At 42.0% G+C, this 21,947-nt stretch overlaps 1 protein-coding gene across 2 annotated transcripts; it reads left to right on the forward strand.

Annotated features, from left to right (window-relative positions):
* The first annotated feature begins 265 nt into the window (after window positions 1–265).
* On the forward strand, window positions 266–19,683 carry bdnf (brain-derived neurotrophic factor). Of its 2 annotated transcripts, XM_042414527.1 has the most exons (3): window positions 266–322; window positions 732–837; window positions 18,276–19,683. In XM_042414527.1, exons 2-3 carry the CDS (start codon window positions 790–792, stop codon window positions 19,104–19,106), a joined length of 879 nt encoding a protein of 292 aa, XP_042270461.1. In that variant the 5' UTR covers window positions 266–322; window positions 732–789; the 3' UTR covers window positions 19,107–19,683. The 2 variants fall into 2 exon arrangements, with proteins under 2 accessions (XP_042270461.1, XP_042270469.1); XM_042414535.1 differs by lacking the exons at window positions 266–322; window positions 732–837 and adding an exon at window positions 12,583–12,907.
* Window positions 19,684–21,947: the final 2,264 nt, after the last annotated feature.

Consider the following 21,947-nt stretch of genomic DNA (forward strand, 5'->3'; position numbering starts at 1 on the left):
TCTACAAGCTATAAAAATCACCACCCTTTATTGTTGTGGTCATCTTTTCAGTCCTTTTTTATTATTTTCTAGTATGTGTGACTTGTTACTTGCTTAAAAACATGTGTCGCATGCAAATAGGACTGAATAATAATAATAACTACAGTCACCAAATCAGTGTTGAACTATCGCACTCCAAATGCAGGTTGTTAAGATAGACGTAAATACATTTTACTGCTTCTCCTTTCCTCGTAGAATTCAGCCGAACAACTGCGAAGGAGAGACAGTCATGAAATGTGAACATCTTGGTCGACGTGTGTTACTTATATGTGCTGCATTGAAGGTCAGTGCCTTGTACTTGTACTGTGTAATATTTGGCTGATCATAAAGGGGTTACCATTTGCAGAGTTGCCGTGCATGCAAAATTTCAGGTCACTACCACTGGGAACCAATAATGCCTTTGGCTAAGCAACAAGATGCAAATACATCTATTCAAATTCGCACACCACTCCATAGACTTTCAAGCTTACACAAACACTCACACACAATCTCTTCTCAGCGCACCACGCTGCAGAATTAAAATACAATGCATTCATTTCGATCATGAATAAGTCACAGTCCTGGGGCGATATCTGATTTGAGTTTGGATCCATATTTCTTGTCTTCGCTCTCCTTGATGCCCACGATAAGAAACTGATGATCTAGATCATTTAAATCTTTGTGTTAACCCTTCTTGTTGCTCACTTTGGCAGCCTCTCAGTCCAGTGACAGGCCCAGATTACGCGTCTCACCCAGGCAGTCATAAAGCTAATGGCAGACAGGCAGCATCCTCCACTCCAGGCTGTCGAGCAGACGGAGGTTAGTCAGAGTTAGGAGATCAATGCACTTATATGTCACACCCAGAGCTCCAGATTTCTCCCCTCAGGCACTAAAGACAGAGTTTACATAGTCACCTGGTGTTCAACTGGTAAAAAGATGGTCAGGGGGAGAAGACGGATGATAACGATAGGAACCCTCAATATCACACAAGCACATTTGGTTCAATTTCAGCCTGCTAAGCCACTGGGGCAACCCAAATACCATCCATCCTGACACTGTCCGTCACACTATACATAGAACAGCGAAATTAGCACAAATGCAGCGCTCGCCATCAGTGTGAAGTATGGTGGCAGCAGGGCGATTATTTACGGGCCGTATTACTTTCTGAAGACCTGAGCTCTGAGTCACTGACCGAGCCTGATAATTAATTCCACACTGCACAGAAATATTATGAAATTGCACGACAGAATGACAGATGTACAGCATGAAACACATTGTCAACAAGGTGACAGAATGAAGCTATTTTGACCGGTTCATTATGCAGAAATTTATAGGAAATCATGTTTTTATGTCAGTGAATCAAGACTTAATATATGTTGTTTTTTACAAGCTACATTTTGTTTGACTGGTCGAGGATAAATACAAGAGGCGTGAGGTACAGTAGTTTGATTTACTGGTGTGTAATCAGAGTATTTGTTGTTTTCTGTCTGCTCTTTGTTTGTCCCAGAGCGCAACTTCCTGTAGATACAAGAAGTAGTGGGAGGGGAGGGAGGGGGGGTACACAGGGATCTGACAGTAAGAGATAACCTGCCATCAGCAGGCCTGCTATTTTTAACAGCAGGTACTAGTAACACATGACGTGGGGCTCTTGTTATCAATATTTATGGAACAAAGATTAAGACAGAGTAATGATACACACAGCCCAGACTGGATCCATCCTCGCTTAATAGTTGTCATTACGGCGAGGGGGAGGAAAGTGCTGATAGACTCAAAATTTTAGGCTGGCACTCGACATTTTAGTAATGATTCCAGAGACCAGACAGGGCCCAAATGTAATTAGCAGATGTAAACAGGGATGTATGATGACTGCAGTGTTAAAATGGCTTTAACAATACTTTTTTTGTTGTTTTGGTGATTCATTTTGTACAGTTGTCATTTGAGAAGGCGGAGCTGGGATTCGTTTTCAGGCTTTTATAGGCATGTTGTTGCCAGTCGTCGCAAAAGGTTGGATGAAATTGGCATAAGATCACATTTTAAAGGCAGTTTTACAAAACATAAAATAATAAGAACAAGTGGTAATGAGCCAAGTGGTATTTCTGCCATTATTCTCACACTGTAAAAATCATACATCACCCTCTCTGTGTTTACTGTACCTAATGAATATCAATATCTATACCAATGTAAATCTTTCTTTACAGACCACAAAAAAGTCTGTAATTGTGCACATTCATCTCCATATTTATCCCACGGTGCTGCCCGCTGGCTACAGATTTTAATAACACTCCCTCTGCCAAAACATATTCCACTCAAACACTTAAAAGTTCCAAGAGTAAGCTCAAAAGAGGTGAAGTATCTTGGCAGACCACGGAGCAAAATGCCATGCAGTCATATGCAGCCCAGGGGATGAAGTGATTGATCTGTGACCTCGGACTCAGCCATAAGATATTGTGGTGAAGAGTGCGGGGGAGGGCATGGATAGTGGAAAAGGGACGAGCATGAGTCAGTAACAGAGTCTGCGAAAAGCTGTGGGAGCAGAGGAAGTGTTAACAACATCACAAGTAGGAGCAAGTCAAGTTACCACGTCAGGAAGCAGAAAGGACTGAGAGTAGGATGATGGTAGGAGCGCAAGAGGTGATGGGACACATACATCCTGATCATTTAATCATGTGCGGCGAATGAAAGTGAATTGTTCATCCTCAGCATGCTGTCCACGCCGAGCTGATATGTGTTACCTCTCGTTTTCTCTCTCTCTCTCTCTGTACGTCACTCCCTTTTATTAGTAACCTGTAATGAGTAGCCACTGTGTGAAAAGCCTACATTTAGAAAGGAGTGAGTTCAAGGATAATAAGCTATGTGTGACTCTCTAGTCCAGCACTTGTTGCCTGCATGGTGCATGAACATCTTTCCTGGCAAATAATAATCTTTTTTTTTTTTTTTTTTTTCTTTAGTAATGATTCTAATTTTATCAGATTATGCCATCTTGTGTCTTTGAGAAAGAAATGTACTGAAACAAACTGCAAAGAAAATAAGTTTTTGGCTTCTGCCTCAACAAGCAAGATGACAGAGTACATGCGTAGTCAGACCAAATTAGAATCATATATTTTTGCCAAGAAAGACTTTTGAATGTGTCAGAAGTTTGCTGGTACAATATTGTGAAGTGACACTGGCAACAGTGACAACACAGAAATCTTTTTTTTTTTTAATATAAATTTATTGTCATAAACAAACCTGCAGATGAAATGTTCAGATCAGTGCAGCAACATGTATGTTTGATGGCTTCTTTGAGGCTTTTCTAAATCCATGATTCACATGAGGCAGAAGGCAAACTGAGTATCAAGTCTGAGTGGCATCCAGTTACCTAAAAACACTTTGATGAGCAGCCTTTTGTGTGTGTATGTGTGTGTTAGTGAAAGAAGAATTTGTCAATTTGGTGCTATAGTCTCTTGCAGACGCACGCCTACAGGTTCCAGTAACGCGCCACCCATGCAGTGTGATGTCCACAAACTATGACAAAAAAGTAATTTATACCACAAGAATGACACTTTCCTTACAAGCACTCTGGAAAGTTTTGGGTGCTGGCAAAGAGTCAGGCAAATATCACCTATTACTCATGTTACTTAGTACATTTGGGGCTTCACTTGCAAGCACAGCGCTTCGTCACTGCATAACAATCAGATGGCTGAGTGTTGGCAGTGCAACTGATGGAATTTTACTGAAAACAGATTTCGCCTTTGAACTTCCAGATATTCCTGATCGAAAAGTATCAAAACGCCCTGATCGCTTCTCTCAGTGTAATTACGCCTCTGGAGGACGTGGATTAACTTTTTTTTCTGATTTTCTGTTATATCTGTTCGGGTGGAAGAACAAAAAAACGCAGCACTTTAACAGAATTGACAATGTAAGTATACATGTAGAGTGTTTGGTCCAACTACAACAACAAAAAACAAAAAAAACGAAAAGGGGGGTTCTTTTTAAAGCAGCAACAAGTTCCTCAAGAACTTGACAGGGAGACACAGGGGCGCTATTAATGTGATATTTGTTTTCTAAACCGACCTGGCTGCGCATCGGTGCGTCTTAGAAAAATCTAAATGACCAGTTGTGCGTATGCGTAATAGGCATATGGCCCTTCGCCAAAGAGGGAGTTAACAGTCTATAACACAAACACGTGAATATGGATATGTCTCAGAAGTTTTATGTCTCTGTCATTGTTGGTCGGATGCGGATTTAAAGATTTGAGGCAGTGAACGAGCGATCAGTCAGGAACTAGTATCCCCCATAAACTTGGATTGCCGTCGCTTATTTCAATCACGTAAGACCCCTAATGGCGTTGTCCGGGCGAGGGTGTTACGTATAGCCTATCTGTACAAGCTTTTCTGACAAGCCAGGCTTGTTGATATTTGTCTTTACTGTAGAGCCACCAAGGTGTTGCCTAAGAGAGTTTAAGCACGCCGATATTGCAAAGGGTTATTAGATTCATAAGTCAGCGAAGTGGTGGGCGATCTACTGAGCACAGCAGAAGTTCTCATATGATGACTTCAAACAAGACACATTACCTACCAGCATCTGTTGGAGTGAGTGGATATTAAGACACTTCTATCTCCAGGACAGCGTAGGGGAAAATGGTAAGTAGCAATGAAAACACACAGCATATAAAGGGATGATTAGCAGTAAATAGTCGTGCTTGCTGTTTAGTCTGGCAACGCATTGCTGGAAGGGTTGGACTCAGTGGCTACTTGAGAAACTCAGTATCGAGACCCACGTCTGATGAGGCTGATGTTGACAAAGCTTGTGTGAAAAAAAAGATTGTGTGGCAATTTCTCGGCTCAGGATATGCCGGTACAGTGAGAGAGAGGTAAGGAAATATTACATTGTGTCTGCGCGCAATGTGTAGATGGGATGAAGGCTATAGAGGGATGTGTGTGCTGGCAGTGAGGGCTGTATATTTTATGCATGTATGTATGTTCTTTTTAGGTGCCCGTGTTTTTTTTTCTTTTTTCTTTTTTTTTTTTTTTTTAAAAAGCAACATGTGCCACTTACCTGTGACACTTGCCACAAGCATGACATTAGGAACAACGAGGCTCAGTATCAGTGGTGCCAGTTGTAATTTGGCGTGAGAGTGGAGCCTTTTTTGAGGCGACTATAAGGAGGGGGGGATCGAACCGGCGTTTGTGATATAGGTGCTGTTATCTGGAAGGAAATGTCCGACCAACATGTGATCAAATATTAACAAGACTGGTTTGGCAAGAGGGGGGGAAATACACATGACAAGACGCGGGGAAGCAGCAGAGTAAAAAAAAAAAAAAAAAAAAAAAAAAAAAGCAGTTTAAAGTGGGCACTCAACAAAAGTATATAGATATTTTCTTGGCCCCTCATAGTTACCCTGGCTGTGTTATGCTTTCAGCACGTTGGACAGAGGCACCGGAGTCGTGCATGGACTAAAACGCCGAGTGGACGCCAACTCTCTTTCTCTCTTTTCCCAACCCCCCTTTGCCAAACCTGGGATTGTTTTTTCAACTTTTGGTAAGCTTATTTCTGAGGGAGCCTGTGGTCTATAAACGGAAAAAACGGGATTTAAAAAAAGGCAATTCAAAAAAAAAAAAAAAAAAACAGAAAGGAAAAGCGCTTGCCATTAAAAGAGCTTGTGCTTTTTTTAAAGATGTGTTTTTGTAGAGCATGGTGAAAGTTAAAATGTTAGGGCGTCTTGGTCTTTTGCACACCACATTCTCGGTACCTATAAGCCCCCCCACACTGCGTTAAACTTTGGGACATGCAAGTCTTGGTCGCGGAGATCTAACCACGCACATAGTGGTTGTCAGCCCTTGTAAAGGTAAGAGCATAATCCATTGTTTTCATGTCACTCTTTTGTTCCTGTCGTCTTTACGGGCTTTCCTCTGGCTTATTTCTGAAAAGAACTTCGGCTTAAACTACAGCATGCAGCCCTCGTCTAGCAGTGTGTTAAATGTGGGCATCAGTGACCGAAATAACTCCGGAATGAAATCCGATCCAATCCAGGTGACCAACATCTCTCGTAGATGTCTTTTTTGCCCCCCTTTGCCTGTTCTTTTTTTTTTTTTTTTTTTTAAAAGATGAAGTTATATCTGTGAAATGTTGGTGCGTGCACATTCACGTAGGCTTCGAGTCATGTGAAACGTATAAATTGGGACTCGGTTTCGTGCTTGGGATTTTTTAAAATAGAGCTTTTTGGAGTTTCCTGAACACTGCCTGCTGCAACACAATTTGCGTAATCGTTGCGTTGTGCCTAATCATGCTCCCAATATGGGACTTAAGACGCTGCAGTGATCCTTCCAGCCTGCACGAACTGGAGTACTGATGCTGGTGCAGATCATAAAAAAAAATTGTCTGGGAAAATGAAACTCTGCCTTTCATCTATCCATCTATGCTTATTTTTTCTTGTTTGGTCTGCTGCATTCATGTTTTGTCTTGATGTCAAACCCTCTGGATTTTGTTATCGACCAAAAATAGCCCTACTCTTTACCCCCCCCCCCCCCTCCCCCTCCTCCTCCTCCTCCTCCTCCTCCCCCTCCTCCCTTCTCCCTCCCTCCCTCCCTCCCTCCCTCACCCCCCCTCCCCCCCTCCTCCCGTCATCGCCATCAAATCACTTGTGTTTTTACTACGACCGCTCCACGGTTTCATTCATAAGGTGCTTTTCACTTCACCTGCTACCCTACCCCCTCTTTTGTCCATACGCGGCTCTGTGTCGGTCTGTCAAACACATGCTACCAATGAATAATGGAGAAAAAAAAAAGATGAATTAATTGTTAATCGCTTTGACTCGTGTAATTTGCGGGTTTTGCCGAAGCGAGGCTCCTTTTTTACAGCACACAAACTGTTGTATTACTCTGTGTATAAAAAAAATTACAATAAATATGGGCGTGGTCAAAGTGCATCCACTGACAGATGTTATGGCTGAATGTGATGGAGAGATAAGATGTCTTGATATGCAATTGTTCGGGAGGCATCGATTTTTTTTCTTTCCGTCGTCGTCTCTTTTTTTTTTTTTTTTTTTTTTGTTTAAAAATAACGGCACGCATCACATCTATCGCGTGAGGCTGTTAAGATTGAGATGATCATCACACACAAAACTGCTCTGGGATTTTATTGCTCTGCTGTTCCTGAAGGACTTGTAGCCTAAAAAATTCGTCTCGCACCGATGCAGAAACGGTGGATATTGTGTATTTCCTCTCTCTCTCTCCCTCTCTCTCTCTCCATCTCCATCTCTCTCTCTTTCTCTCCCTATCCTTTTTTTCCCCTCCTCTGGTCAAAGATTTAAGATTTTCTGATCCAAGACGAAGCAATTGCATGGCAAAACAACTGCAAGAGAAGAGAAAAGCCCCAACGCCCACTGGCAGTCCTGTTTTAATCAAGGCTCCTCTCTCGCAGGCTGCATTTTCAAATAAATACTCCCAAACTGAATCTATCCAACAAATCTTCTAATTGCATTTGAATTATGTGACTTCTCCGCTGCTGGCGTTGTCGGTATTTTTTATATATTTTTTTTACCCAGCAATGTAACGTGCGCAGATCATTTACTGCATATTAATGTCTATTATTCCTCATTTTATATGACAGTGAAACCAAAATAGATCATATTACTTATTGGGCTGCCCGACATTCATAAAAATGCTGCTTTAATAAAGGCTGCGTCGCAACTATAACAGCCACGTTTCAGGCTTATTAGTACGACAGAACGGTTCACTGCACAAATTATGATCAATCAATAATTTATCTAACGAAGCGATCATTAGTTTAGTTGATATTAAGATCAGAAAAATTGTGACACTTTAAAGAAATATTTGGCCTTTCATGCACAACAAAAGAAAGAGATTTCTCTTTATTGCAGCATCTTCCCAGCTCTATTTGGTTTACAAATATAATCTTTTCTTTGCAGAATGCCTCTTTTCTGGCCATGTAGCAGTATTTTTATTTTTTTATTTTTTCCTCTACTGAGACGTGGGATTATGGTGTGGGCGTGGGCGTGTTGGGTGGAGGAGGAGGGATGAGCGGAGGCGGGTTAGGAGGGGTCTGTGGGGTGGCACGACACACTTTGTATGTATGAAGGTTTTTTTATAGCACTTTTCTGCAATGTACGTCAGCGGATCAGTCCATAAATGGGGCTGCGTGTGTTTGTGTGCGGGCGTGCGCCTGCGTGCGCTCGCGCCTGTGTGCGTGCGTCTCCGCGTGTGTTATCTTTACCGAGAATCTCCCCTCTCTCTCTCTCTCTCTCTCTCTCTTTCTCCCTTTCTCTCTCTCTCTCTCTCTCTGCACTCTCAGCTCTGCAGAGTTGGGGTGGGCGTCAATAACAAACCTGATGGTAGGTTTCATTGCAGAATCAAATGAAATTATTTCGGTAGGCCTGTTTATTTAACGAAATAAAATAAACCCTGCAGAAATAAAGATAATATTAATAATTTCCTTGATTGTTTCATGCAGCTGACGTGTCTGTTGCTCTTGTTTTCATAGTGTAAATGTTGGCCTTTGTGTGCCGTTGCGATCAATTCATGCACTTTGGGGACTAAAAGGATTTGGTGAAATCAGGTTTTCAATTAAGGAGTTTTTTTTTTTTTTTAAATTTAAATAATAGATAGGCTATAACCTAACTCGATTTCCGATCGTGCAGTTGCCCAGTTGCCACAACGTCTTTCATTCATGAAATGTAATAACTTGTCTATGTGTCCAAGCTGATGTCTAATATCAGTTATAGGCTATTGATTATATTGGGGTGGTGGGGGTCGTGATGGGGGGGTATAGATGGCGGAAATCTCGACTCACAATTAGGCGGACGTCACGATATATTTAGAGAGAAAATGAATCATCTTAATCATTATGGAAATGTAGGCTACATCGCCCGCTGCTGCTGCCGCCACCGCCGCCGCCGCCGTCGCTGCTGCTGCTGCTGCTGCTGCTTTAGTCACCATCATCTTCATCACCAACACCTTCAGCCAATTAACAGGCTTGTTTAAACAAGTTCTGGCAGGAGGCGAAGCTTTGAAGCTCATCCCGAACCTTTAATTATCAGTTATACTTCACGCCACTGTGGCTTTTATGATTTATTTATTTTATTTCGTCGGTGGCGTGATTGTGTGCGTGCGTGTGTGTGTGTGTGTGTTTGTGTTTGTGTGTGTGTGTGTGTGTGTGTGTGTGTGTGTGTGTGTGCTTTACAGTGCTGCTCAAAGCCCACGGCAAGTTATCAATACACTGTGGATATAGTTATTCTGACTGTAAAGACATCTTACATGTCGGACCACTGCGGGACAACGAGGATGCTGTGCAGTGTGTGTGTGTGTGTGTGTGTGTGTGTGTGTGTGTGTGTGTGTGTGTGTGTGTGTGTGTGTGTGTGTGTGTGTGTGATCAAACCATTCAAGTGTGTCTCTCAGCATGTGAGCACGCTGCACATCACTGAATTCAAGCAACTTCCCGAAATAATAATAAAAAATATATATATTTGTATTTCCTGAATATGAGCTAGACCAGAAGTGATTCATGTTTGGACTAACTTCTAGATTGATATTTTTTTTTTCATTTCTGTTCATTATTTGGTAAAAGATGTATCTATAGTTGCATATAGTAGCAGGATATGTTATATTAAACCAAGTAGGAGGTTTATTCAAGCCTTTGATTTAGTTGTCTACAGCCTCATTTGTGTGGTTTCTGCGTTCTTGTTGAAACATAACAAATATTTCAGCATTTCTAAGTAATTTTGTGGTATGATCTGTGTGTTTTCATTCAGCAGTGAACCATGCAAAGGTTATTGATGCTGTGGTGATATTGGATTGTGGGGGGAGGAGAGAAGGAAGAGGAGGAAGAGAAGGAAGAGGAAGGAGGGAGGAGGCATAAGCCAAGAAAAGAGACAGACAGAGACAGAGAGAGGCTTAATAGGCTGTGGAGTGATTTGCAGTCTTTGCCACTATAGAAATAATGTATCAGCTGTATGAGGATGTGGAAGGAGTGTGTGTGTGTGTGTGTGTGTGTGTGTGTGTGTGTGTGTGTGTGTGTGTGTGTGTGTGTGTGTGTGTGTGTGTGTGTACATATATATATATATATATATATATATATACATGAAGCTTAGAGGACTACTGTGTCTGCCTGATGATTACAGTAAAGGTTATTGTCATCACAGGAGGGATGACATTAACTCACTCCAGCGTCTGATTATGAGGCCTAGTGCTCAGTTTACCTGTTTACCAGTCTGGAGTTTTCTCAACTGTTCTCCAACCAGCCCGCCCCGCGCTGCTTGACGTCACCCAACCTCACACACACACACACACACACACACACACACACACACACACACACACACACACACACACACACACACACACACACACAATGTTTTCTCAGTTTGACGTGTTTTCTCTTCGAGGAGGGGATGCAATTTCACTTTGATCAAAACACCCTCGTCGCCTGCCTTTATCCCGCAGTGAAAATGACATTTCACAAAATGTCATTTCGCCCATGTTACACGGCTCCTCTCTCGCACAAGGAGGCATAATTCTACTTGTTAAGTGAAGCTTTCGGCAGTGCGGACCTGTCAGCGTTGTGCTGCATTTTTTTTTTTTTGGCAAGAGAAGCCTTGAAAGGTTATACAAGTGTGTGTGTGTGTCGTGTTGTCAGCTCCTGTGAGTTGTCTCTTCTACATATCTACTGCACAAACAGGCAGAAAGGTGAGCGGGGTGGATGATGTGAGGAGAGACAGATGTTTTATGGCCATCAATGGTGGGGCGATTAAAACCTGTACAAATTTTGCCCCCAAACATACGAAGGTTGAGTCTGAGCACCTCAGACAGTTTGAAGTCATTGTTAGTGACTCACTTCCAATGAAAAAGAGCTTTTAGCAGTTTTCAGAAACCTGCTGGTTGCCTTATAACGGGACCAGTGCTTCTGAGTGGCCCCCAAAAGAACCACAACTCTTTCCATTTTTTTTGCTCCCAGTTATTAGAAACGATAAAAAAATTTCATTCAGAAAAGTTCAGCCCTTGAAGCCCCAGACACATGCGAGCCAAAAGACTTCAACTTGAAACGCCACCTTCAGTTGTGCTGTATTTGCAGAAATGAGAGAGACCCATGTTGTTGTTTTTTGCTCTTCTAATGAGATGCCAAGTGATTTATTTATGATTTACTTGTTTGGAACAGCCCCCTTGTGCAGTGTGCATTTTTTTTTTTATCCTCTTTGGAGTCATGTCGCTCAGTGATTGCTGATGCAACTCTTTGTCATCCAGAGTTTGCCCTCACCTCCTGTGAGCCTTCAGGGAGGGCTATATCTATCTTGGCATGTCCCCGGGTGTGTTGGAGGTGGGAGTGACTCATTAAGCAGGTGTGAGCATCCACTCCCATACTGCTACATGCCAAACAAGAGCTCTCCAGCTCATAAGCTCGTGCAGGGAAGAATCATGATGGCAATATAGCAAACACATCACAATAAATCTTTGCACTGGACCAGGGCCAAGTCACAAGGATAATGAGTTGTTATTTCCCCCATTATGCTCACTCTTGTATTCATCAGAGGTGGAGTTTCCAAACGTTCATCAACCCATTGAAAGGTTGCGGCTCCGCTGACATCTTTATTTGAATCCCTCATTATAAAAGAGGGGATGAATGGTTGCCCAGTTTGTTCCCGATGAGGGGAAACAGAGTATCAAGAAGCAGTTTTCATTTTCTGAGTAATTCTCTCTGTGTATGTAATTTAAACGCGTTTGTTTAGCTGACATTTGGTAATAATAACCTGCGAAAGCTGGTTACTACACTGCAGAGCACTTGCAGGGGAGTCATCCATCTGTTGTGGAGATGGCTCACTTTAAAAGCGAGGAGAAGAAGAGTTTTTTTTTTTTTTGTTTGTTTTTCTTTTTCAATAAGTTCACATCTTTGTTAGCCTCCGGTAGCTGTTGGCATCCAAACGCCACTTAGATTTTACTGGAGCAAAATTAGAAGCCTCCTCTAAGCTGATATGCAGAGGCTTATATATGATAGGGGATGACTCATAAATAGACCTTATATACGGTACATCATATAGGGTTTTAGTCTGTATCAAGGATATAGAAAATATTGCCCAAAATGGATTACATGTTGGGGTAAATTTGTTCACACAGGCTAATAACAAGCTTATTATTAGGCTACATAAATTATAGCTGCTTCACTATCTGCACACCAGAGCAAAAAATTCATATTTCTACTTTTGCTCTGAGTATCTAATTTTACACAATCTCTAAATGGCACGCAGTGTATCATTACTTGGTGGAGACGCGCTGTTACGCAAAACCTTCAACAAAAAAAAGAAAAAATTAAAAAAAAAAAAAAAAAAAAAAGCCATTTCTTTGGCCTCGGTGAGCAAAAATACGGAAGAGGAGAAGCTTCGCTTGTGCCTTTATAGGCTATATATTGCCAGATATTGTGGTGTGGATGCGGGCTGCACGATATGCGGACAAAAAAAAAGCGCATTAATAGTTCCGCCTCGGGGCTGTTTAAACAGGAGTTTGGTGCGGCGACCAGTCAGCCAGCGGCAGGTCACATGTTGCAGCGTCATTGTGTAGTAAAGTTACTGTAGTTGCAAAGGCTCCTCATTCCAGCTCCAGAGGTCTCTCATCCCGTGGTGGTGGTGGTGCTGCTGCGGCGGCGTTTTAGCATGCGACAACTTCAGTTTCAGACGATCTCCAAAGGAGCCGCGCAGCCATGGGAGTGCATTACCTCATCCATGCAATTTCCACCATCAATAATTTAATCTATTTGCTCCAAAGCTGAAGAGATATCCTGAAGCTTGTCGGGAGAGTACAGAGAGGAAAATATCGCTTAAGTAAAATTACCCAGGGAGTTGTCCAAAACATCACAGATGACACTGTCCTGTTGAATGGTCTGTTTTACGACTGGGCAGTAAAAGGTATGTGTCTGTTTGTTTCTTCGATAAGTTGTTTGAAGCACTTTCGCTTTGTTTGATGCTGCTTGAGGGGGAAAAAGATAGAAAGTGTGTGTGTGTGTCTATGTGAGTGTGTGTGTGTGTGTGTGTGTGTGTGTGTGTGTGTGTGTGTGGTGTTGGGGGGGTTGGAGGTGGAGGTGGAGGTGGGGGGGAGATGAGTGGGGAGGGGGGGGGGGGGTCTAAAAGTAGCTCGATCAAGTCCGGTTATCCTGCGAACAGACAGCGCCGCAGCCCGAGAGGGGATATGTGTAACCTTATCCTCCTGTTCATTAATAAAAAACGGAGTTATTATGTTGATTGGGTTTCCAGAGGAGAGCAAGGGCTCAGCAGATGTAATCTCAAGAAAGAAAGAAAGAAAAAAACAGATTGTTGTTTCAGTATGATTAAAGCAGCCCGAGTAATGTGACTGGTTATTATTTCTCTTAAGTAATAAGGTGGAAACAATCCAACGTGTCTCTGCGTGAAATCAGCCACGTCTGAACGTTTAATGGCAACTTTACGCTCATAAATAGCTCAATAAACTCTCTGTTCAAAGTGTTTATTTGCTTATCTAACATCTACTGTGAAGAAATAAACAAAAAAAGTCCAGACAGGTTTTACATTGTTGTTTTGGAGGGAGAGGAAAAAAAAAACTTTGATGAACTCATTAAGACTTTATAGGAAACCTGAGACCTAAACGTCCAGCTACGTCGGCCAACATACATGGCTGGGTCTACTTCTTGGTGTTGTGTGTGCTTGCACTGAACAACTTCAAACTACTGGCCAGAATGAATAGGACATAAAACAAGGTACAGTTTACAGAGTGGTGGAAAACTGTTTCATGTGAGCATATCTTGTCCAAGAATTTATGTGAGGATCCCAACAGTCGGTTGGATGATGGTTTAATGATGAATTAATGATGCAGTTTCCAAAAAATGCAAATGAGGGCCAAATTTCTTGTGAGAGTTATGACTAAATTGCACATAAGTGAACTTTATAGCCTGTTTACAATTACGCACAACAAAAAAATTGAAACAATGTACTATTTTGGGCTTATCTATCTATCTATCTGTCTATCTATCTATCTATCTATCTATCTATCGTGTTTCACAGGAGGGGGGGGGGGGAGAGATGAGTGTTGGAGGGAGGGAGAGACAAAAAAAAAAGCTCCCACCATCATTTCACGGTCTCACACGCCATCTAGTGCAAAACGTTGTGAACTGCAGCGGCCTTCATGTGGAACTATAGGTGCAATGGTGTTGCTTCAGTGATTAGATTTCAGTTTTGGTCATTCATGGGTTAAAATGAACTCAGGATACCTGTGATCTTTTTTTTTTTTTTTTTTCAACAAACTCCAGGTAGCTGTGGACATTTTGAGGACGCTCATTCTGAGAAGTAACTTTCGTTGCACAATTAAGAACAACCACGTAGCCCCAAATGAGAGTCGATATGTTGTGTTCTTTCAATTGTCCACTGTCGCACGCAGTGTGGGAGGGAAGCAGCAGCTCATTAGGATAGCATGGATCACTCAGCAGCTATTTGAATGTCTGGCTTTATGTGGCAGTGGCCGGGGTTGTCCTGGAGGCCAGGTATAATCCCTTAGTGATGCTCATCTATTACTAAACGTGCCCTGAAACTGTGTCAGATTGAAAACAGATCTAAAGGAAGCAATTAAGCTTCCACATGTGTCAGCCATTACTGCAGACAACTCTAATTGCTTTTTTTTTCTTTCTTAAAAGTGCTGCATTGTGGCACACACAAGGGGTCTAATATCATGCATGCATGTTTTTTTCTTCTTCTTCTATTTTTAAAGCTGAACATTTGGCATGGTGTGCGATACATGTTGAACGTGACAAAACATGTTGCTGGGTAAATAGCTCCAGTCGACATGGTTCTTGAGGAATTGAACAAAGACGGATGCCCACAAGGGAGCGGCAGTAGAGGCAGAGAACAAATGTTGCTATAGGTCATATATTTCTATTCAAATGTAGCGGCCACATTTCCCTCTTTCATCTCCCCTGTTTGATGTTTATTTTCCCCTTCTAACGGTTCCACAAGATTATTATATGTAGGCTGTTGGTGAAGATGAAGCCATAAAGTGTGCTGGGGGATTGTGTGATAATAACTAGTCCTTTCATGCTTTGGGGAAACTTTTCAGCATCTGTCAAAGAAGGCATTTATCACTTTAATCCCCACCTGGCACACAGAATAAACGCGAGGGTAAGTTACACATCCCCCCCACCATACAGCCGTGCTCTCAGAGCAGACAAACAGGTGGTCATCCAGAGACATCAGGGTGCACACACTCACCTGCTACTATTGTTCAGGGTGTTTCATGCTCTGAGGTGCGCTGCTGAATAAAGAAAGAAAAGCGTGTTTGAGCAGTGGTTATTGCGGGATTTGTTTTTCTTCCACTCCATGTTATTAGCTTAGTGCTTCAGCTTTGAAGTGATTTACCTTTTTGGTCAAAAGCAAAACCACTCCTGCCACTCACATCATGAGTTTATTATCTGACAGAGTGGTGCACCCAATTGTATTTTAAACCTCACTTCCTGCATCTAACCAAACTCCAAAAGCTGATCCAGAAGCTCCCAAAATGTCATTTTAAACATTCCTGCATCGCTCCCTCGCTTTATTATTCATGCCCATTGTGTTAACTCGCAAGCAGCTTTTTTATTAACTGTGAAATCCAGCAGTGCACATAAAAATCTTCCTTCACTGGATGTATAAACCAATCAGTTGTCACATTTAGCCTCTAGTAGATACAAGCCAAAGATCCACAGCCAGTCCCACAGCAATTAAATGATTCATTGGCTTTATCGCATTTTAACAGGATGTTGATTGAGAACATAAGCCATATTGATTGTCCTGATGGAAACAGGAAATCACAGAGATAGAAATAAAATCATTTGTTGTTCCCGGTGTGAGGATACCCGGGGGAACGGCATGCAATTGCACACACACTGTTGAGTGGCATTACCCCCAGCAACCTCCTCTCCTCCATTCTCCCCCCACCCCCCCACCACCCCCCGCCTCCTCCACCCCACCCCTATGGAGACCTGGAAGAGACGTCATCTGTGGTTGTTATGCTGCGAAATGACGCTGGCACTCTCTCCACCCCCTGCTACTGCAATATTACCCCTGTGGTCTGTTACGGAAGATGCAGCACTTCGTCTGCACCATTTCCAGCCTGAAGTTTGACGCCTAACAGTAATCAGCCCCCTCTGCCTTCATTTCCCTTCATGTGGAAGTGGAACCATTTGTGCGCGATGCTGATAATAATATCAAGCCTAAATGCATCCTACACATAAAGCTCGTGACTACTGGCCTCAATCCTGTAAAACCTACATGATTGTCTTTGCTGGGAAGACTCACAGAGAAATCTTATTATTAGAATCAATATTGAGGGGTTAATCTGCTTGGTTTTTCATGTAATTAATACTGTAATATTTAATGAAAACTGGATAATCAGCTTCTTATTCCTGGCTTTGTCCTCATTGTTGTTTTAGTTGGTGAGAGGAAAAATACCCCCCCACCCCAATCTCCCTGCAAACACATACAAGCCAGCCCCTCCCCATGCCCTCCCCCTAACACACACTCACACACTCTGGAGGAGCGCGTCACTGAGCTCTGGGAATGAGTGGCTCATTAAGAAGAAGGATGTGATATTCTGAATAGAGACTGTGAGACTCCCAGCACATCTATTTTTAGATGAGATATCTCTATGGCAGTCACCGCGGTGTCGGTTAATTGCAGCCACAGCCCCAGATACCAATTAAGAATGAAACAAATGCTTTTAAGGTGGGGTTCGCTCCTCCCTATACTGTAAAGGTCCTCCTGTCCATTCTGAGTGGAGGCAGCAGCAGCAGCAGTGTGTTTGCTGGGCTGTGTTTTCCTGCATCAGGTTGGGACATGCAGAGTGCAGTCAAAGCCTCGGCCAGGCTATTTTTAAATGAGCCCCTGTGGAAAGCAAGATCTAGATTTTCTTTTCATTATGGTTGCTTTTATATCTCTGGCTGCTGGATGTCCACCAATTCATTGATTTGCTGTGAATCTTAGAGCTCCTCAAAGGTAAGGGATGCATATGTGCTCAGGCGATACTGCTGGTTAAGGATGTATGTACAGTATTTCGGCTACACCTGGCTCACTGTGGTGCTTTTTTTTTTTTTTTTTTTTTTTTCCTTCCCCCTGGCATGCTTGCTTATCTTGTGAGCAGCTCTCCGGAGCCTCGAGATTGGTGCTTTACAGTGTGAGAAGGATGACACATCTTTCTGTCATTCAGTATCCTCATGACATCGTGTTAGTTCATCCTGCAGTGCTCTTCCTCTCCATCCACCTGCCAAAAAACAAACAGTGTCCCTGAACAAACCCCTGCCTCCCATTCATAAAGGTTTAGTATCAGACCTGTCTTACAACACAGACCAGTTTTTTTTTTTTCATTAATAATACTGCAGCACGGGTGTGTTTGTCAGAGCTGACACAAACACCACCACTCAGTCAGTATCTAAGTGATGTCCACGTTGGAGTTTCCCTCAGTGTTGCTAATGGTGATTGGTGTTGGGGAGGGGGGGAAATGCCAGACTCAAAAGATAATACATGAGCCTTATGAAAGCTTTTTGCCTCGTCAAACACACGGAACAAACAAAACCATATCCTTATGTCAACACACACATGGCCTTTAGATCCCAAATGTAATTTCCTACCTGGAAACTATATAATTAACATATTACAAAAATCAAACAATTTAGGTACACACTCGCCCTAATAAACATGACAATCAACCATGACACCCAAGTTTAAAAAAAAAAAGCTTTCAAAACTGACAATACAATGAATGACAGGTTTGCCCATTATAACTAATATCTAACTAATAAATCACATTCTCGAAATAAGCTGTACAACACAACATTTGAATTGTTCATAAATTATAGCTAGCCTGTAAGGATGTAGTGACAACTATTTGTGTAATCTTATCTTTTGTAATAACTGATCTCTCTGATGCTCAGCAGCACAGCTTTTGTGCACTGCTGCCAACAAATAAAAATCTAAGCCAGACCTCACATAGGAACAGGATGATTACAGTTTGCAAACAATTTGAAAACACTGATGACACGGCGCCAGTATCAGTTTAATAAAAAAAAAAACATTTTGTGATTATTCCAAAGCTACAGCACTGGCTCTCTTTTTGGCTCGCAAAGAAAGAGTGGAGGGTGTAAATAACAGGAGAGGCATGAGATGGTGTATTATGGATCAAAAATAAGCTAACCTCATTGAAAATGCTCTTTGACTAACTGTCTGTTCTCTCTCTCTCTCTCCCTTCCCTCTTGTTTTCTGTCTTTCTTCCCCCCTCCAGTTCCACCAGGTTAGAAGAGTGATGACCATCCTGTTCCTTACTATGGTTATTTCATACTTCAGTTGCATGAGAGCTGCGCCCCTGAGAGACGCCCCGGGCATGCGGGGCCATCGGACGGAAGGCTACTTGGGCGCTGCTGCGACGGCCGCAAGAGGCCATGGGACTCCACAGAGTGGTGGTGGGCCAGGCCAGCGCGGGGAACTGCCCTCACTCACAGACACGTTTGAGCAAGTGATAGAGGAGCTGCTGGAGGTGGAGGGAGAAGCGGCACAGCTGGGACAGGGGGCTGATAAGAGCCAGGGAGGTGGGGGCCCGTCCTCTGTGGTCACCACGGAGACCAAGGATGTCGACCTGTACGACTCGCGGGTGATGATCAGCAACCAAGTGCCTTTGGAGCCGCCGTTGCTCTTTCTTCTGGAGGAATACAAAAACTATCTGGATGCCGCTAATATGTCCATGAGGGTGCGGCGACACTCCGATCCCTCACGGCGCGGAGAGCTCAGTGTGTGTGACAGTATTAGCCAGTGGGTGACAGCTGTGGATAAAAAGACGGCAATAGACATGTCTGGGCAGACAGTTACCGTCATGGAAAAGGTCCCTGTCCCCAATGGCCAACTGAAGCAATACTTTTATGAGACCAAATGCAACCCCATGGGGTACACGAAGGAGGGCTGCAGAGGAATAGACAAGCGGCATTATAATTCCCAATGCAGGACAACCCAGTCCTACGTGCGAGCGCTTACCATGGATAGCAAAAAGAAGATTGGCTGGCGGTTTATAAGGATAGACACTTCATGTGTATGCACATTGACCATTAAAAGAGGGAGATAGTGTATAAAATGTATAGATTTTATTGAAGAGTTTAAAAAAGAGAATAAAGAGAAAATATCTATTTGTATATATACATAACAGGGTAAATTATTCCGTCAAATGAAAATTTTATGGACTGCATGTAAAAAAAGATGAAGTTTATACAGTAAAAGTGATACTACAGTCTATTTATTGAACATATTCATGACCTTGTAAACAATTAAAAAAAATCTGATCAGTCATTTGCGCCCAGTTTAAATTACTATATCACATTCCTCAAGACATTGTGATTTGTTTACGTTGCCAAGAATTAGAAAATGAAGGAAAAAAAAACAAAAAAAAAAAACAGGCAAGGATGAGAGAGGACAGTTCCATCTTCAAAAGCTTGCATGCTGCTTCAATTGTGAATCGAGAAATTCTCCACTTACAAAAAAGGATATGATGCTGACCAAAAAACATTCCGTTTACATATTCAGCAGAAAACAATTTTCCTCTCAAGTAATTTATCTGTTTACTGTTCTAAACTTCTCAAGGTAATGTTGGAATTACATACTATGTCAAGGTGCTGTTGTCAAAGCTTTGCTGTTTATTTTTTTATCCCCACCAGAGGACAAGATATATATATATAAAAAAATTATATATATAGATATATACATACATATATGTATATATCTATATATATATAAAATTTATTCATTGACATGTTTCTGGGTTAATATTATTCATTTTGTATGTTGTGAAGTTGTTTGCAATATTAAACTGAAATATTTGAAGAAATAAAAATGACTATAGGCAACTGAAAAACAAAATCAATGTCGATAAAGTTTCAACAGTGCATTTTTAGGCAGGACAAACTTTATTGTACAGACAGGCAGGAAGGCAGGCAGGCACACACATGCACACACATACATGCGCACCAACGCTGCCACGTTTCTGAAGCGTAAAACTACAAAATGAAAATGACCAGGATTTCCATGATAACCAATGAAATTATTTCACACATTTACAGCCTGTGAGATAATAACACAGAGTATTTGCCATAGCAGAGGAGTCAGTGCATTGGCAAATACATGCGAAATTCAAGCAGTTATGTGTTATTGGTGGCAAAGATGTTATCATTTGCAGGCCTGGGTGTTATTCAGTGTTATTTTTATTAGGGAAAAGGTGAAAAAATTACTTCCTGCTCCCCACCAGCTCATTATTGGAACACAAACACATGTCCTTTGATAGTTTTGTGTTCATTCAGAGATTTACATAATTATTATTCCAGCTGCATGTGATATCTCACAATTACAACAACATAACATGACAAGAAAAGCGCCCACACGTACAAGTGAAGACTAGCATAAGTAGGCTACGGGTGCACACGAGGCATACCCGACTTTGACAGTGATGGATTCACCCACCCATTTGTGTACATTAAAAATATACAACCACCATTTTCTTATCAACACATGGTGATCTCATATTTAAATATTTTACAAAAGGACAATCATCGGGGTGTTTAAACAGCTGTACGGTCACTCTGATCTGAAGGAAAAGCCTCTCTGACTGCAGCTTCATATCAACATTCTCTCCAGCAGACTATAACTCAATACATGGTGAGGTCGTAGTAGGATAACAATACATTTTTTACTTTCGTTTCTCCTCAATATCATACAAACACGTTCAAAGGTATCCATAATACAACATTTGAGACAAAGGGAATGCTCATATATCACAAATATACAAAGATTCATCACAAGCTTCAGTTACGTCTGAAATTTGTGCTACATGTGATCCCAGCTGCCTCATTTTACTTCTTCTTCATCAACTTGAAGGTAAGTGTGACCTCTGAAGAGAAGATTTGGGAATTTGGAAACAGATTTTCTGAACAGAGAAAAAAAGATGCTTCACTTTCTTCACAATTTTTCTCGGATCATCCAGAGGAGCCTGATGAAGGTGCTGTGAGTTACTTTTATTATACTGCAGCTGTGAGGACAGTAGAGAGTCTCTATGCCACCTCTGAGAAAGATTATAATCATAATGTCTCTCAAATGTCCAATAAGAGATACTGTCATGCCTGGTGGGAACAAGTAAGAATAAGCATTATCTTAAGTCATTCAAGCAGTTGCTCTGCTTAGCTCTTCAAAAAAATCCACCTTAAGATAGAACTAGAAGGATTTAGTGATATTCAGTCAACATGTCTGAGCACTGACACATCCTCGGCATGCAGAATAATAAATCAAACAGACGCATTTTCAAAATAATGATCTAGGCTTGCCTAAAGCAATTTCTGTTAAACCTAGTTTAAGTAATAGAAAACTTCAATCACACACTTAATAAATGAATGGGCAAAGTGACTAGTTGTGTTTGAGCAGTGCCAGAATGAAGCCCATATTGTCTTTTGTGACTATAAATCATGCATATGAATGAATCTTATAGTATATGTAGTATTTATTTGACCCAAAGCTGTGGCTGAAGCTTAAAGACAATAACGAGATGAAAACCAAACTCAACATTTCTACTCAAACAATGGGTCTATCACATATTGTACCAAAATAAAAGGAGTAAAGTTGCTGCTGCTTCACTCTTTCTGGCTCATACCCTCAAGTGTTTGGCACCTCTGGCCGCTCCCCAATCTGTGATGTCACAGCAGGTGTATTCCATCAGCTGTCAAAGGCAAACACCTTGTGTGATGTCATAGATCAGGGTGTGGTGAGACCTGGCATGCTTGGATGTTTCAAGAGAGTGGTGAAGCAGCAGTTTCCTGCAGAGTGTGCTCTCTGCAGAGTTTCAAGATGTCCTGCAGCCAGCCAGCGGGGGGCAGTAGGGAGACTATTCCAAAGAGGCTTCTGGTCCCTTGTTACTGATACCCAGGTT

This window comes from Thunnus maccoyii, chromosome 1 (assembly GCF_910596095.1).
Source record: "Thunnus maccoyii chromosome 1, fThuMac1.1, whole genome shotgun sequence".
Classification (NCBI taxonomy): Eukaryota; Metazoa; Chordata; class Actinopteri; order Scombriformes; family Scombridae; genus Thunnus; species Thunnus maccoyii.

Bases quoted from the DNA above. Each gene is read 5' to 3' on its own strand.
- bdnf (XM_042414527.1), top strand. From the start codon at position 790: ATGGCAGACAGGCAGCATCCTCCACTCCAGGCTGTCGAGCAGACGGAG. The intron at 838-18,275 runs GTTAGTCAGAGT...TCCCCCCTCCAG, and splicing joins AGGCTGTCGAGCAGACGGAG to TTCCACCAGGTTAGAAGAGT.